We start from the raw sequence: 15788 nt of genomic DNA, 5'->3' as shown, positions 1-15788 counted from the left end.
GTACGTGGGCAGGCTTGAGGATTAGCTGGTCTTTTCCTGCTCTTGCCTCTTTTCCTGCCTCTTAATTTTCTATGTTTGTATTTGCTTCTGAAACTCAACTAAGTGGTATTGTGCTGTGAGAGCTGGATAGAACCTCTGTGTTATTCGTACATTCATTTTGTTTAATTATCTGCAGGTGGTAGGCATTTTCTTTTCCCACCAAGAATTACAGCAGAAACTGGGCAAAAAGGGCCAAAAAAAAGGACCCTGGTGGGAGATGTCTTGTGTATGACTCCCCACCCCACTGGAAGTCAAGGTGTTTGAATAAATATGAAGGATTTGATGGGGTTCATCTAGGATACATACAGGGGAATCTCGGGGAATCAGGAATAGGAGGCTATAAAATTACAGCTTGGCTATTCAGGAGTGAAGTTAAGAAGCATGTTTGCATGCAGATCGTGGTAGAAATCCAGAACTCTGTCTCCCTGGATGATGGGGATCAATTGGAGCTTTCAATATTGTGATTGAGAGATTTTTTAATGAGGCAGCAAGATTAAGGGATAAGGGGCAAATGGAGGTAAATGGAATTGAGTCACAGATCAACCATGGTTTCATTGAATATTGAAGGAGGCTCAAGGGAAAGAACGGCCTACACCTGTTCTGTTCCTAATGTTGCTACTTTCCTAATGGCTATTGAGAAACGACTTGGAGGACTCTAGTTCCCCACCACACCTCCCTTGAAGTTGCTTACGCTTTTTGTTTCATTAAATGGGTTTCACTTGAGCCCTATAAACAAACACAGTCTAAACCTATGGTTGTTGAGCTAGAGATATATACTTGTAATGTACAAATCTTGTAAATAAATATAAAAGTGTGGAAACATTGGCTCCTGTTCTATTATTCATCAACTAGCTTATTGGAATAGAATACTTTACTGAGTAAAAGTGAGATCATCTCTGGTTATTGGTGGATGTCAATCCCAGTCCTATGATTTCCTAGCTACTTCCTGATTTTAAAATTAAATTTCCCATCAGCTACTCAATACAACAGCAAAAGCACAATACTGCAGTTGCTGGAAATAGAAAAAAACAATAAAATTATGGAAATGCTCAGGAGGTCAGGCAGCATTTGTGTTGACAGAAACAAGAGTTCACATTTCATATCAATGACTTTTGGCAGAACTGGCAAATGCTAGAGGCAGAGATGATTTTAAGCGGATACAGAGGCAGGGAAAGGAGGAATGAGAGGAAACAACAAAAGGGAAGGTCAATGAGAGGGTGGAAAGTAGAAGTGAATGAAAAAACATATGACAGTGCAGGACAAAGGAATGAGGAAAGTACAGAAACAAAATTAGTCTCTCGAGGGGCCGTAAATGGAATCAGCATCTTGTTGCAACTAGTCCCCAGGTGAGGTTCCCCAAATTTGTTAACCCAGGTGAGATCCCTCAATTTGTTACCATCTGGTTGGGATATTTTTAAATTGTTATGCCCTGTGTGAGGAGGGATGAACTGACTCCCTTTCTTTATGCACCACCCTGGGTTCATCACAACAAATATTTGGCTGCTCTCAGATCCACTTAAAGTAGCTGAAGAGTGGAATGTTCCTCAGTTGTAAATATGTGTTGGTTTAGTGTTGTTTTGTAAATTGTTGGATAAAAATATAATTGAAAACTCAACAAAAATATTTTCAAAATAAAAAGCTGAAGGGCGTACATTATATAATAATAATCGCTTATTGTCACAAGTAGGCTTCAATTAAGTTACTGTGAAAAGCCCATAGTCGTCACATTCCGGCGCCTGTTCGGGGAGGCCGATACAGGAATTGAACCCACGCTACTGGCATTGTTCTGCATTTCAAGCCAGCTGTTTAGCCCACTGTGCTAAACCCCTCTGTTATTGCTGCCAAAACCAAACAGTGTGGGAGGAGCAAGAACCAAAGCTAGCGTTATTATGAACAGTAGTGCAATTCAACGGCATTTGCTGCTTGACCAAACTATGAACTTACTTAATGCAATGGTGGGAGAGAGAATTTCAGCTCCAAGGAAGGAGGAGCCTCTCATGGCATGGGCCTCAGCCTGGTCTTTCAGTGTTCTGTAGTATGGATGGAAAGGACATATCAAATTGTGTAGAATCTATCAAAATCGAGCCAATGCTGTTTCCGTCATTTTTAAAAAGTCAAAGGAACAAAAGATTAAATCTGATCAATTTGATCAGAATCGGTTTTCAAAATCATAAATTAAAACATATTTTTAAAAGATCAGATATTTTAAAAGTGATATTTACTGAAATATTCAAAATGTGTTAATTCATGCAAAAAATCATTTACATTAAAACATTTTAAAAAGTCAGATACATCTTGTTAAATTCATTTGAACTTTCAAAAAGTGTGATAAATTAACTTTGTGTCCCACAATAGTTTTGAGAGTTCCTTCCTGGTGTCTATGTCCTTAAGCATTCACAAAATGAGAGGTATCCTTCAAAATACCAACATTATTGATCAGAATGATTTGCTGTTAGTGCGCACGTACATTGCGGACGTTAGTGTCCACACACATTGCTGGACGTTAGTGCACACGTTAATTACTGGACCTTTCTGCCATGCAATGGCTGCACACACGGAAAGCTTGGCCATCATTGGCCGTGCAAAATCCGAGCAATAACTAATGTCCCTCCATCATGAGAAACATTGGTTTCGATTTTAAGTTTCTAGGCTGGTAGCTGGTGAGGAAGTTGGAAACCCACCCACTGCTCCAGATGTGGAGCCCAGGATAATTTAGCTTCATTTAAAATCCAAGTGGCCTACTTTTCAGAATTTCTGGATAGAGAGTCCATGAAAGGTGGGAAGCATGATGACTGCCCATTGACACAGGGAGGAGGTGGGTTGATTTCTGTGCCTCTGGGTTTGAGGCTGTGGGGGTTAGTGGTGGGAATATATTAGTCAGTATACAAGGAGACACCTAAACCTTCCTTTTGGGACCCAAAGAGGCCTGTCTGGTCCTGACTGACTTTCACTTGGCAGAATGTTTGGGCAGATTCCTGGCCATGCTTTCAATTAAAATTGCACTTGTGAATCAGTTACATCATCAGGACCTGATGTATAAATCTGAAAAAGGATCCAATTTGCTTTGGCCTGGTGTAGAAGGTTAAAGTAGGAAGCAGTGTACTTTGGGCAATTTTAATTACCCATTTCCCACCAGTTTCTGCTGGGCAGGTAGGATTCAAATCACCACCTTGATTTTTTTTTGATTTTAGAAATATCTTCACAGCATTTAACACATCTGAAAATAAGCCTCTTGCAATTTGACTACAGAACATCCTTTCTGGCTCTGAAACCAGGGAGCATGGCTGCAAGGTGATAAATCATCTTTTAGGACGTATTTGGGGTTGCTAGCCAACACTGTTTAACCATAGCAAAATCAACATCCTTGTTCATTGTGTTATAATTTTTCTTCTTCAATCTTAGATTAGCCGCTTGACCTGGTTCACCCGATTTGAAACCAATAATTATGTAGCAGGACAGCCTGAAGAAGGTAAGCTACATGGTAGGGAACTACTAACGTGAACAGTCGCATTTCAGCAGGTAGGAGTCCTCTGTGATCATTGCACTGATACACAGAGTGGAATCTTCCATTCCAGAGTCCGTCTAGTGGTGGACAGGAAAGACAGTGTGATTCCCATTGGGTAGCAAGACATCTGAACAGATGTGATCTTCCTCTGTTCAGTTCATTAAATTTGCATCCACGAGAAGCATGCCGAATTAAGTTGCCTGCCCTGCCATTGCCTCATGTGGTCAAAGGTCCTGGTGCCATATTTAAATAGCACCTGGACAGCCATTCATTCAATGCAGACCAGGAGCTTTTGATTACTCTTCCAGAGTCTTGTGTCCACAGCTCATACTGGGGAAACTGCAAATATGAGCAGCCACATCCCGGGACATCTGAAGGTACCCCTGGCATTGCTTATTTCTAGACATGAACAGCACCGTTGATGCACCGATGGTTGGGCCAATGCTCGCTGTTGCTGTGACCCTGTTTACCAGCATTTTGACCTTCTTGAGGCCCCACTGTTGCTCAGGGCAATTCCTACTCCTGGCCGTGTGCTGACCCATGATGGCCCCTCTTTGAAGGAAACCAGCTATTTCTGATAGGTAAAAGGATCATTGATTTAGCCATTTTGATGTAAATACTAAAGCCCATGTCAAAATTCATTTTTAAAATGAATTCCATCATAAGACTGCAAACAGAACCTCAGATTACAGATTACGATGGGGGTTTTAAATTTATTTAAAAATCTATGCATGCGCTTCCCATTGTGAGTCTACGGGGGGGGGGGGGGGGGGGGGGGGGGGGGGGGGGAAGGAGAGGTCAGACCCCCGTAGACTCACAATGGGAAGCGCATGCGTAGATTTTTAAATAAATTTAAAACCCCCATCGTGGATCTAATTAAAACAACCCACAGAAACTTACCAGGAACTTACAAGGTCTTGCTGTCTGCACCCCATCTGCCGCACGCGCTTGCACCCTGCGCTGCATGTCAGTTTCAAAGGCAAGGCTGTGTGAGCTGCTCCGCTCCTCTCTCACTGAATCTCAGTGAGAGAGGAGCAGCCGGCAGTGTCAATTTCAGCCGGCAGTGTCAATTTCAGCGGCCGGCTCACTTTAATCCGGAGAGGGAAGCTGACAGTTGGGGTCCATAAGCCCCCCCGCCGTATATCGCGAACCGCGGTATTGCGGAGCGCGGTATAACGGGGGACTACTGTACTCGCTATCCTTATTTCGTATTTTCATATCTCTATTCTAACTCTTAAGTCCGCGCAAGCGGTTTGCTTTGAGCAAGACATCATTACTGTATTTTTAAAGTTCAATTTGTTTGTAAGCCACTAAGTTTAATTATATCTCTTAAAGTCTTCTGCTGGCAGGTGCTTTACTGAGAACATTTGATTTGTAACCACAAGAAGATTTCAAACTCTCAATTATAATCAATAGACACAATAAAGATTTCATTTCGCACCCGAGACGTGTAGCTTAAATTTCTACTTTGCATGAAAGGAAGCCACATGTGCTATTTAAAAGATCATTTAAGGACTTTATCTATTATAGATGCACAGCTCTCACAATGGTCTGGGCAATGGTTAGCACAGTGCAATTAATGAATTCTACATTGTGGGAGGGATTAGGGAGACAGAATAAGTTACAAGCATCATCACATTTGATTGATACTGTTATGAATTATACTCTCTCCTAGACCAACCTGAAGATGGTGAAGTTCCTACAGAAGAAACTAGTAATAGGAGCAATGCCAGTCCCCCAGTGGGTAAGCAATTCCTGTGATATGTAATTGTGAGAATCTCGTGTTTAAAATCCCGTGCATGTCTTCAGTTCAAAATCAGGGCCCGTAATTTTCTTGCCAAGCAAATCAGAATGGAATTCCTGACCAAGTTGTATTCATGTTATCTTGATCCTATAACGTATAAAAATTGTCTTATTCTTCTGTGAGATTGCAGACTTGGTACGGACTCAGCAGTTTGTACTTGACTGCCTTCCGACTTCAAGTCTCAGCTATTACTGCTAGCAGTTCTAATTCGTAAATAAAGCTTAGTTTTGCTTACCTAATGAATCATGTTTGCATCTTTCTATCACAGTCCGGAAGCGGGGAAAATATTGACTACGACATTTGGCGCAGCGAGCAGCTCCGGATCAAGAGCTAGTAGCTTGTAGATGCATGAAAGGAAGCCACATGTGCTATTTAAAAGATCATTTAAGGACTTTATCTATTATAGATGCACAGCTCTCACAATGGTCTGGGCAATGGTTAGCACAGTGCAATTAATGAATTCTACATTGTGAGAGGGATTAGGGAGGACAGAATAAGTTACAAGCATCATCACATTTGATTGATACTGTTATGAATTATACTCTCTCCTAGACCAACCTGAAGATGGTGAAGTTCATAAAGAAGAAACTAGTAATAGGAGCAATGCCAGTCCCCCAGTGGGTAAGCAATTCCTTGTGATATGTAATTGTGAGAATCTCGTGTTTAAAATCCCGTGCATGTCTTCAGTTCAAAATCAGGGCCAGTAATTTTCTTGCCAAGCAAATCAGAATGGAATCCATTGGTTCTCCAGTGCAATTCCATGCTCATATTTCCTGGTTTTATTTTTTTTTTAAAATAATTTTTATTCAAATTTTCACATTTTCACAAAAAAAACAATAACAGAAAATTCTAAGAACAAAGAGAACAGAACCCCCCCCCCCCCCCCCCCCCTCCCCCTCCCCCGTCAAAAACCAACATGAGACACAATAATTACCGGCCCTGTCATTGGCACAAAAAACAGATATTCAACCCTAAAACCAAAAACACAGAGACAACCCCCCCCCCCCCCCCCCCCCCCCCCCCCCCACCCCCCCCCCCCCACCACCACCCCCAATCCCCCCCCCGACCAGCGGTTGCTGCTGCTGCTGACCTTTTGTTTTTACCGTTCTGCCAGGAGATCTAGGAATGGTTTGCCATCTCCTGAAAAAACCCCTGCACTGACCCCCCATAGGACAAATTTCACCCTCTCCAATTTAATAAGCCCCGCCATATCGTTGACCCAGGCCTCCACGCTTGGGGGCCTCGCATCCTTCCACTGAAGAAGAATCCTCCGCCGGGCTACTAGGGACGCAAAGGCCAGAACAGCGACCTCTTTCGCCTCCTGCACTCCCGCCTCCACTGCAACCCCAAATATTGCTAGTCCCCAGCCTGGATTGACCCTGGATCCTACCACCCTCGATACGTCTTTGCTACACCCTTCCAAAATTCCCCCAGCGCTGCGCATGCCCAGAACATGTGGACATGGTTTGCTGGGCTCCCTGAGCACCTAATACACCTGTCCTCAGCCCCAAAAAACCGGCTCATCCTTGTCCCAGTCATATGAGCCCGATGCAGCACCTTAAACTGTATGAGGCTAAGCCTCGCACATGAAGAGGAGGAGTTCACCCTTTCTAGGGCATCCGCCCACGTCCCCTCCTCAATCTCCTCACCCAGCTCCTCCTCCCATTTATCTTTCAGCTGCTCCACCGAGGCCTCGTCTACCTCCTGCATCACCTGGTACACTTCCGAGATCCTCCCCTCTCCAACCCATACCCCCCGAGAGCACCCTGTCCTGAACCCCACGCAGCAGCAGCAGAGGGAACCCCGCCACCTGCCACTTGACAAACGCCCTTACTTGCATGTACCTGAAGGTGCTCCCCGGGGGGGGGGGGGGGAGCCCAAACTTCCCCTTCAGCTCACCCAGGCTCGCAAACTTCCCGTCTATGAACAGGTCACCCAGCCTCCTGACACCTGCCCTGTGCCAACTCAGGAACCCACCATCAATTCTCCCCGGAATAAACCAGTGGTTCCCCCGTATCAGGGACCACATCGAGGCCCCCACCTCCCCTCTGTGCCGCCTCCACTGCCCCCAAATCTTGAGGGAAGCTGCCACCACCGGGCTAGTGGTATACCTCGTTGGAGGGAACGGCAGCGGCACTGTTACCAGCGCTTCCAGGCTCGTGCCCACACAGGATGCCATCTCCATCCTCTTCCATGCTGCCCCCTCCCTGTCCATTACCCACTTACGCACCATCGCTGCGTTGGCAGCCCAATAATACCCACAGAGGTTGGGCTACACCAGAGCCCCCCATCCCTGCCCCCCTCCAAGAACACCCGTCTCACCCTCGGGGTTCCGTGCGCCCACACAAACCCCTTAATGCTCCTGTTAACCCGCCTGAAAAAGGCCTTTGGGATAAGGATGGGGAGGCACTGGAACTGGAACAGAAACCTCGGGAGCACCGTCATCTTGACTGACTGCACCCTACCCGCCAAAGACAGCGGCAGCATGTCCCACCTCTTAAACTCCTCCTCCATTTGCTCCACCAGCCTTGTGAGGTTTAGCTTATGCAAGGCCCCCCAGCTCCTGGCCACCTGAACCCCCAAGTACCTGAAGCTCCTCTCCGCCCTTTTCAGTGGGAGCCTCCCAATCCCTCCTCCTGGTCCCCCGGGTGTACCACAAACACCCGGGGGGTGTTAAGCTTATACCCTGTGAAATCCCCAAAATCCTGGAGAATCCCCATCACCACCGGCATTCCCCCCACCGGGTCCGCCACATACAACAATAGGTCGTCCGCATAGAGCGACACTCGGTGCTCCTCCCCACCCTGGACCAGCCCCCTCCAATCCCCCGACTCCCTCAGCGCCATAGCCAGGGGTTCAATTGCCAGCGCAAAAAGTAGGGGGGACAGGGGACACCCCTGCCTTGTCCCTCGGTATAGTCGAAAATACTCCGACCTCCTCTTATTCGTGGCCACACTCGCCATCGGGGCCTCATACAACAGCCTCACCCAACTGACAAACCCGAACCTTTCCAGCACCTCCCACAAGTACCCCCACTCGACCCTATCAAAGGCCTTCTCCGCATCTAGCGCCACCACTATCTCCGCCTCCCCTTCCACCGCCGGCATCATAATAACGTTCAAGAGCCTCCGTATATTACTGTTCAGCTGCCTCCCCTTCACAAACTCCGTTTGATCCTCGTGGATAACCTGCGGCACACAATCTTCTATCCTCGTGGCTAAGATTTTTGCCAACAACTTGCCGTCCACATTCAGGAGTGAGATCGGCCTGTATGACCCACACTGCAGGGGATCCTTGTCTCGATTAAGGAGCAAGGAGATCAGTGCCCGAGACATCGTCAGGGGCAAATCCCCCCCCCTCCCTCGCCTCGTTGAAGGTCCTAACCAACAGGGGGCCCTGCAGGTCTGCATACGCCTTGTAAAATTCAACCGGGAACCCATCCGGTCCTGGCGCCTTCCCCAACTGCATGTTCCCTATCCCTTTAACCAGCTCCTCAAGCTCAACTAGCGCCCCCAGACCCTCCACCCGTCCCTCCTCCACCCTCGGGAATCTCAGGCGGTCCAAAAAGCGTCCCATCCCCACCTTCTCCGCTGGAGGTTCGGACTGATATAGTCTCTCATAAAAGTCCCTGAAGACCCCATTAATGTCTACCCCGCTCCGCACCACATTTCCGCCTCGGTCCTTAACTCCACCAATCTCCCTAGCCGCATCCCGCTTATGGAGCTGGTGTGCCAGCATCCTACTCGCCTTCTCCCCATACTCGTACACCGCACCCTGAGCCTTTCTCCATTGAGCCTCTGCCTTTCTGGTGGTCAACAAGTCGAACTCAGCCTGGAGGCTGCGCGCTCCCTCAGCAATCCCCCCTCCGGAACCTCCGCGTATGTCCTGTCCACCCTCACCATCTCCCCCACCAGTCTCTCCCTTTCTCTCTGCACCCCTCTCTCCCTGTGGGCCCGAATCGAGATCAACTCCCCCCGAACCACCGCCTTCCAGACCGTCCCCACTCGGATCTCCCCAGGTTGGCCTCCAGGTACCTCTCGATGCATCCTCGAACCCGCCCCCTCACATCCTCGTCCGCCAGCAGCCCCACCTCCAAGCGCCACAACGGGCGCTGGTCCCTCTCCTCCCCCAGCTCGAGGTCCACCCAATGCGGGGCATGGTCAGAAATGGCTATCGCCGAGTACTCAGCGTCTACTACCCCCGCAATCAGCGCCCTACTCAAAACAAAGAAATCGATCCGGGAATAGGCCTTATGCACATGGGAGAAGTATGAAAATTCCCTGGCCCTCGGCCTCGCGAACCTCCAAGGTTCCACCCCTCCCATCTGGTCCATAAACCCCCTCAGCACCTTAGCCGCCGCAGGCCTCCTACCCGTCCTGGAACTGGATCGATCCAGTGGCGGATCCAGCACCGTGTTGAAATCCCCCCCCATTATCAGGCCCCCCCCACCTCCAAATCTGGAATCCGGCCCAACATGCGCCACATGAAACCCGCATCGTCCCAATTTGGGGCGTATACATTAACCAGCACTACCCGCTCCCCTTGCAACTTGCCGCTCACCATCACGTACCTCCCGCCGCTGTCTGCCACCACACTCGACGCCTCAAACGACACCCTCTTCCCCACCAGGATCGCCACCCCCCGGTTTTTTGCATCCAGCCCCGAATGAAACACTTGGCCCACCCACCCCTTCCTCAACCTAACCTGATCTGCCACCTTCAGGTATGTCTCCTGAAGCATAGCCACGTCCGCCTTCAGCCCCCTCAGGTGCGCGAACACGCGGGTCCGTTTGACCGGCCCATTCAGTCCCATCACATTCCAGGTGATCAGCCAGATCGGAGGGCACTGCCCCCCTCCCCCGTCGACTAGCCATCACCCTTCCGTAATCCGCCACGTGCCCGCGCCCCCTGCTCAGCCCGTTACCCACAGCGACAGACCCCCATCCCGACCCCCTCTGCACGCTCCAGCTCCTTCTTGGCCATTCCAGCAGCAACCTGGTATCCCCCCCTCTCCCCCCCCCCCAAAGCTAGGGCCCCCCCTAGCTGCGTAGCTCCGTCATTGTACTTCCGTAAGTCAGCCGACTCCTGTTGACCCCGGCTGCTCCCGCCACCCCAATTACCCTCCCCAGTACCCCCCAACCATTCCCCCAATGCCGACCCTGCCCCCTGCTTCTCCAGCACGGGAGACCGGCCCACGCCCCCCATCCCAAGCCCGCCCCCCCAACCCAAAACGTGGGAAGACAGGCACATGACCCAACAGGGCCGCGAACCCCACCCAAACCCGCAACCAGTGAAATTATAAAAATCCCAACATGATATGATAAAACACCCAAGTAAACAGATAACAGTCCCGAAAAGAAGAAAAGAAAAGGCAAGACATCAGAGAAAAAACATCATCCAATAGAACCAAAAAGAGCGAAAGGATATCAAGGAGGACAAAGCCTCCGGGCTGTGTACAACGTTCCCCAGCCCCCAGTTCAAGTCCAGCTTCTCTGCCTGGACAAAAGTCCAGGCCTCCTCCAGGGAGTCAAAATAAAGTTGGCGGTCTTTATAAGTGACCCACAGGCGTGCCGGCTGTAACAGGCCAAACTTGACCCCCTTCTTGTGGAGCACTGCCTTCGCCCGGTTAAACCCAGCCCTTCTCTTCGCCACTTCCGCACTCCAGTCCTGGTAGATCCTGATCTCCGTATTCTCCCACTTACTACTCCTCTCCCTCTTCGCCCAACGAAGCACACACTCACGGTCGCCCAAGCGTTGAAATCGGACCAGCACCGCCCTGGGCGGCTCGTTCGGCCCGGGCTTCCGCAGCCGCACCCGATGGGCACTCTCCAGCTCCAGGGGTCCCCGGAACGACCCCGCGCCCATCAGCAAGTTCAGCATCAGGACCACGTAGGCCCCCAAATCCGAACCTTCCAGCCCCTCCGGGAGGCCCAAAATCCGCAGATTCATCCGGCGGGAGCGGTTCTCCATCTCCTCCATCCTTGCCAACCATTTCTTGTGAAGCGCCTCGTGCGACTCCACCTTCACCGCCAGGCCCAGGAGTTTGTCCTCGTTTTCCGAAGCCTTCTGCTGCAGCTCCCGAACCTCCACAGCCTGAGCCGTCTGAGTCGCCCCGAGTCTGTCCAGCAATGCCCTCAACGGCTCCAGGATCTCAGCTTTTAGTTCCTGCTGCTCCCTCGCCCACTGCTGCCACGCTGCCCGTTCCCCGCCTGCCGCCATAATGTCCTTTTTGCCTCGCACCTTCTTCTGCTGCAATGTTGATTTTCTGGTCGCTCCACTTCTAGTCCAGCCCATTCACTGGCCGCCAAGCACAAATGCTGCGTCCCACCCGGGGAAAAATCAAATCAGTGCCGTTGCGGGCCCTTAAAAGAGCCTTTGGTGAGATCTTTTCCCAGTTGTTCCCTCTGCTGCTAGAATTCAGCTTTCATAAAGGTCCTCGGGCAGCTTGAAGCCTTTAAACTCACCCTTCCCCCGCCTGCATGCTGGAAAAGGCTTTTGTCTCTCTGCTGCAGCTGCAGCCAAATCTTTCACTGTTTCCGCAGGTCTGGAAACCAAGAAACATACCATTCCTGGGGGAAAGTACTCCTCCAACATTCACCTATGCTTTTTCAGAAAAATTCCATCCCATATTGCTTAAAAAAAGAGCTCTTTTCTGTAACCTTAGGCAGGAGCTGCCGTGTGTGTGACCACTCACTCCATGGTGCACACCGTAAGTCCCCATATTGCTTAAAAAAGAGCTCTTTTCTGTAACCTTAGGCAGGAGCTTCTTTGTGTGTGACCACTCACTCCATGGTGCACACTGGAAGTCCATATTTCCTGGTTTTATGCTCAACCATGCACTAGAGGCATATTGCATCATTGTATTTCTCTCTGACAGCTGAATCGGTGAAGAAAAGGTCAAAGTTGGTATCCATTCTATTGTGGTTCTGTGGGATGGATAAAAACGAAGATACAGAGACTGCTTCAACAGGCAAAGTTTTGGACTGCACTCACTTGCTCAGGGAAGAGGGTCATATGCACAATTTTGTTAATGCTAATTTAATTGTTTGTTTGAGTGCTGCTGTCTTTCTCTATGCTTATTTTTCTTAAAAGAATGACATATGTATATCATTTATAATAAAGTGAAAATCATATAAATAAAGTGAAAGTCATAAATATAGAATGAACTAGATTTTTACTACCAGTTTGAATCAGAAGTGCTTTGCACGAAGAACCTTTCTGAAGTTTCATATACAGTAATGGAGACTTAATCTGTTTATGATGGTAAACAATCTGGGATTTGCAGTGGTCAACAATTTATTTCCAAAACAATAATAGATCCTTCTTTAAGTATCAGCTATGGTTTGTTGGATAATAACTTTGCTTTTAAGTCAGACAATGTGGGATCAAGCCCCACTCGAGACCTGAGCACACAATCTATGTAGGGTAGGAAAAAGCAAATGCAACACCCCAAAGTTCCAGCTCAGTGATCCTTTATTCCACTAGCATCGAATATATAGTTCAACACTACAAAACACAGAAAAAACTTTGAAAGCTCATCTCCTTGCCTCAATCAGGACTGTTACACTATTTTGCACTGTAACCAATCACTATTTGTTGATGTACCATTGTCAATTATTCTTTTGTCTACTATGTACGTACGGTGTACGTTCCCTTGGCTGCAAAAAAATACTTTTCACTGTACTTCGGTACATGTGACAATAAATATCAATCAAACAGATTTGTTTGCGGGGCAGCACAGTGGGGAGCACTGTAGCTTAACAGCTCCAGGGTCCCAGGTTCGATTCCCGGCTTGGGTCACTGTTTGTGTGGAGTCTGCACATTCTCTCCGTGTTTGCATGGGTTTCTTCCGGGTGCTCCGGTTTTCTCCCACAAGTCCCGAAAGATGTGCCATTAGGTAATTTGGACATTCGGAATTCTCCCTCTGTGTGCCCAAATATAACGACTAGGAGATTGTCACAGTACTCCATCGCAGTGATAATGTAAGCCTACTTGTGACAATACAGATTATTATTTTTAAAATTCAGGAATAGGAGACTGGGTGCCTTCAGCAGGTGTGCTATCCCAAACCCTTTTCTTTTATCTCCTCTCCCCAATCTCAGCCAATTCGATGGGTTTAGCCACGGGTTAGTAGTGTATTGCAGCACAGAAACCAAGTCAAAATCTCCTGCCCTTGCGGGTTCCACTCAAACCAGACAACCTTGCCATCCAGACCACAAACGGGAAATCCTGCACCTCAGGAACATAGAATATACAGTGCAGAAGGAGGCCATTCGGCCCATCGAGTCTGCATTGACTCACTTAAGCCCTCACTTCCAGCCTATCCCTGTAACCCAATAACCCCATCTAACGTTTTTAGTCACCAAGGGCAATTTATCATGGTCAATCCACCTAATCTGCACATCTTTGGACTGTGGGAGGAAACCCACGCAGACAGGGGGGGGAAACGTGTTGACTCCACACAGACAGTGACCCAGAGGGGAATTGAACCTGGGACCCTACCGCTGTGAAGACACAGTGCTAGCCTCTTGTGCTACCGTACTGACCCATTACCGAGGCCCCGGCATAAGCCTCAAGCTGATTTCCCCGACTCCTGCAGGTTAGCTGCACCCATGGTCTTTTAAACTGCTCCTCGCCCAAGCTTCAGCTCTCACATGTCGCCTCTGGCTTCTGTGAATCCCTTCCCTCGCGCGCCCCGCCCCCATTGCCAGCTGGTGGGGGACCCGGCCGACAGCAGCAGGAGAGTTGGGGCTTCAGGCGGGAAAGGGGTAACAATTACAATTGGTTAAAAACATAGGAAGGTGACAGTTAAAGGCTGGCAATGAGTGAGTGGTGACAAAAGCAGACAGAAAAGGGATGGCAGTTACAAAAAACAGAATTTAAATTCTACTCTGGGAGAATCAGTAGCCACATATGGTGCCCCCCAAATAATGAGGTGGGAACGGCTGCTCTGTACCTCCAATCTGTGAACACTCCTCCATGTTGGACAATTTGCCCCGATTCGGCCCTGTCAGCATCAGATAAACATAAATTAGAACCAATCTGAGCCAATCAGAAGTGACGGATTTAAAACCAAACGAACAATGGACGACGGTTGGGTTGGGGGAGGCGGGTAACTATCCGCCAATCCAATTCAAAAAGGGAACGACTCGGTGCAACTGCCATTCTTTGACTGGACCAACCGGAATGCAAATTCAAAAATCTGACATTAAAACCTCCATCCCCTTGGAAGCTGCAACTTTAAATGGGTTTAGCCCACATTCCAGAACCGTTCGTAGGGAAAGACTTCTTAGGATAACATTTATAGCTTTTGTTAATATACTAAAGCAGCAAAATATTTCAGAAGTGAAACAAAAACCCATTCCGGAGTTGTTTAACCAGCTGTCCAGCTCGTCAATAAGGTAACGATGATCTGCCTAAAGAAGGGAAAACAACAACTCGCATTTTATATCTAATCGTTTTAAATGTAGGAAATCCGCCCCACGTGATTCATAAGTGTATAAAGCAGACAACAGTGGACTCCAAGTCTAATATGGGCATAATGTGTGGGGTGACTAAAACTGAAAGGTGGGTTGTGGAAGATGCCAGAGCTGAACAATTTTAAAAATCATTTTTTTCCTTGGATGAGGTTGTTGCTAACTTGTAATTGCACTTGAATTCAGTGGCTTGCTGGTCTAGTTCTGAGGGCAATTAAGAGTCAATTGTATTACGGGGATAAAAGCAAATTACTGTGGATGCTAGAATCTGAAACAGAAAATGTCGGACAACCTCAGCATCTGTGGAGCCAGCAAGGAAGTCAGAATCACACCGACTGGAAACGTTAGCTCCATTCTCTCTCCACAGATGCTGTCAGACCCGTTGAGATTGTCCAGCATTTTGTTTTGTTACATTACTGTGGATCTGGAGTTAAATATAGGCCAGACCAGGTAAGGACGGTAGTTTTCCTTCCCGAAAAGGCATTAGTGAACCAGAGTTTTTTTTTACAGCAATTGATGTGTTTTATGTGCACCGATAGTGAGACTAGCTTTAGGTTCCAGATTTATTTATTAAATTTTAAATTCCACTAGCTGCTGTGATGAGATTTGAACCCGTGCCCCCTGGGCCTCTGGACTGCTAGTGCCATGGTGGCATTACTACTGTGTCACTGTATCCCCCTCATACAAAGATTCTCAGAACTTTGAGGCTGAAAGAGATAGGGAAAGGCCATGGAAAGATCTTAAATCTGAGATGTGGGGGGGACAGAGAACCAGTGAACCATAGGGTTGATAGATGGGCAGGACTTATGGGGGTAGGATCCAGGATGCAAAGGGTAGATCCTTGGTGTCTCCATTGCAACAGTGTGAGAGTGGGAGAAGAAATCTTGCAGAAAGTTACCTGGCTATGACTAGATAGCAAACTGGAACCAGGCTCGAGTAGTCCAACTCTGTGAGAGTATGGATGA

General features: G+C 48.2%; 2 protein-coding genes and 1 long non-coding RNA gene across 6 annotated transcripts in view; 2 read left to right on the top strand and 1 right to left on the bottom strand.

Annotated features, from left to right (window-relative positions):
* Positions 1-12504, top strand: part of slc5a11 (solute carrier family 5 member 11) — a 60588-nt gene extending 48084 nt beyond the window's left edge. The window contains exons 15-18 of one of the 2 annotated variants that reach the window (XM_038819514.1): positions 3442-3508; positions 5220-5288; positions 5901-5969; positions 12225-12504. In XM_038819514.1, coding sequence (XP_038675442.1) covers positions 3442-3508; positions 5220-5288; positions 5901-5969; positions 12225-12436 — 417 coding nt within the window. In that variant the 3' untranslated portion in view covers positions 12437-12504. Of the gene's footprint in view, positions 1-3441; positions 3509-5219; positions 5289-5616; positions 5836-5900; positions 5970-12224 lie in introns of those variants that run through there. The other variant, XM_038819515.1, reaches the window with a different exon arrangement.
* LOC119978119 overlaps positions 1-14380 on the bottom strand; it is a 62532-nt gene extending 48152 nt beyond the window's left edge. For both annotated transcript variants that reach the window (XR_005463392.1, XR_005463391.1), the window contains exons 1-2: positions 14304-14380; positions 1984-2069 (exon numbers count right to left, since the gene is read on the bottom strand). This is a non-coding gene — a long non-coding RNA (uncharacterized LOC119978119). The remainder of the gene's footprint in view (positions 1-1983; positions 2070-14303) is intronic.
* A 116-nt stretch (positions 14381-14496) lies between these two features.
* Positions 14497-15788, top strand: part of LOC119978732 (sodium/myo-inositol cotransporter 2-like) — a 265078-nt gene continuing 263786 nt past the window's right edge. For both annotated transcript variants that reach the window (XM_038820565.1, XM_038820564.1), the window contains exon 1: positions 14497-14748. The gene's annotated coding sequence lies outside the window, so the exon portion shown is untranslated. The remainder of the gene's footprint in view (positions 14749-15788) is intronic.

The sequence above is a fragment of the Scyliorhinus canicula genome, chromosome 15 (assembly GCF_902713615.1).
Source record: "Scyliorhinus canicula chromosome 15, sScyCan1.1, whole genome shotgun sequence".
NCBI classification, from domain to species: Eukaryota; Metazoa; Chordata; class Chondrichthyes; order Carcharhiniformes; family Scyliorhinidae; genus Scyliorhinus; species Scyliorhinus canicula.
The sequence above is the reverse complement of the archived record's forward strand: the minus strand, read 5'-3'. Positions and strand labels throughout refer to the sequence as shown.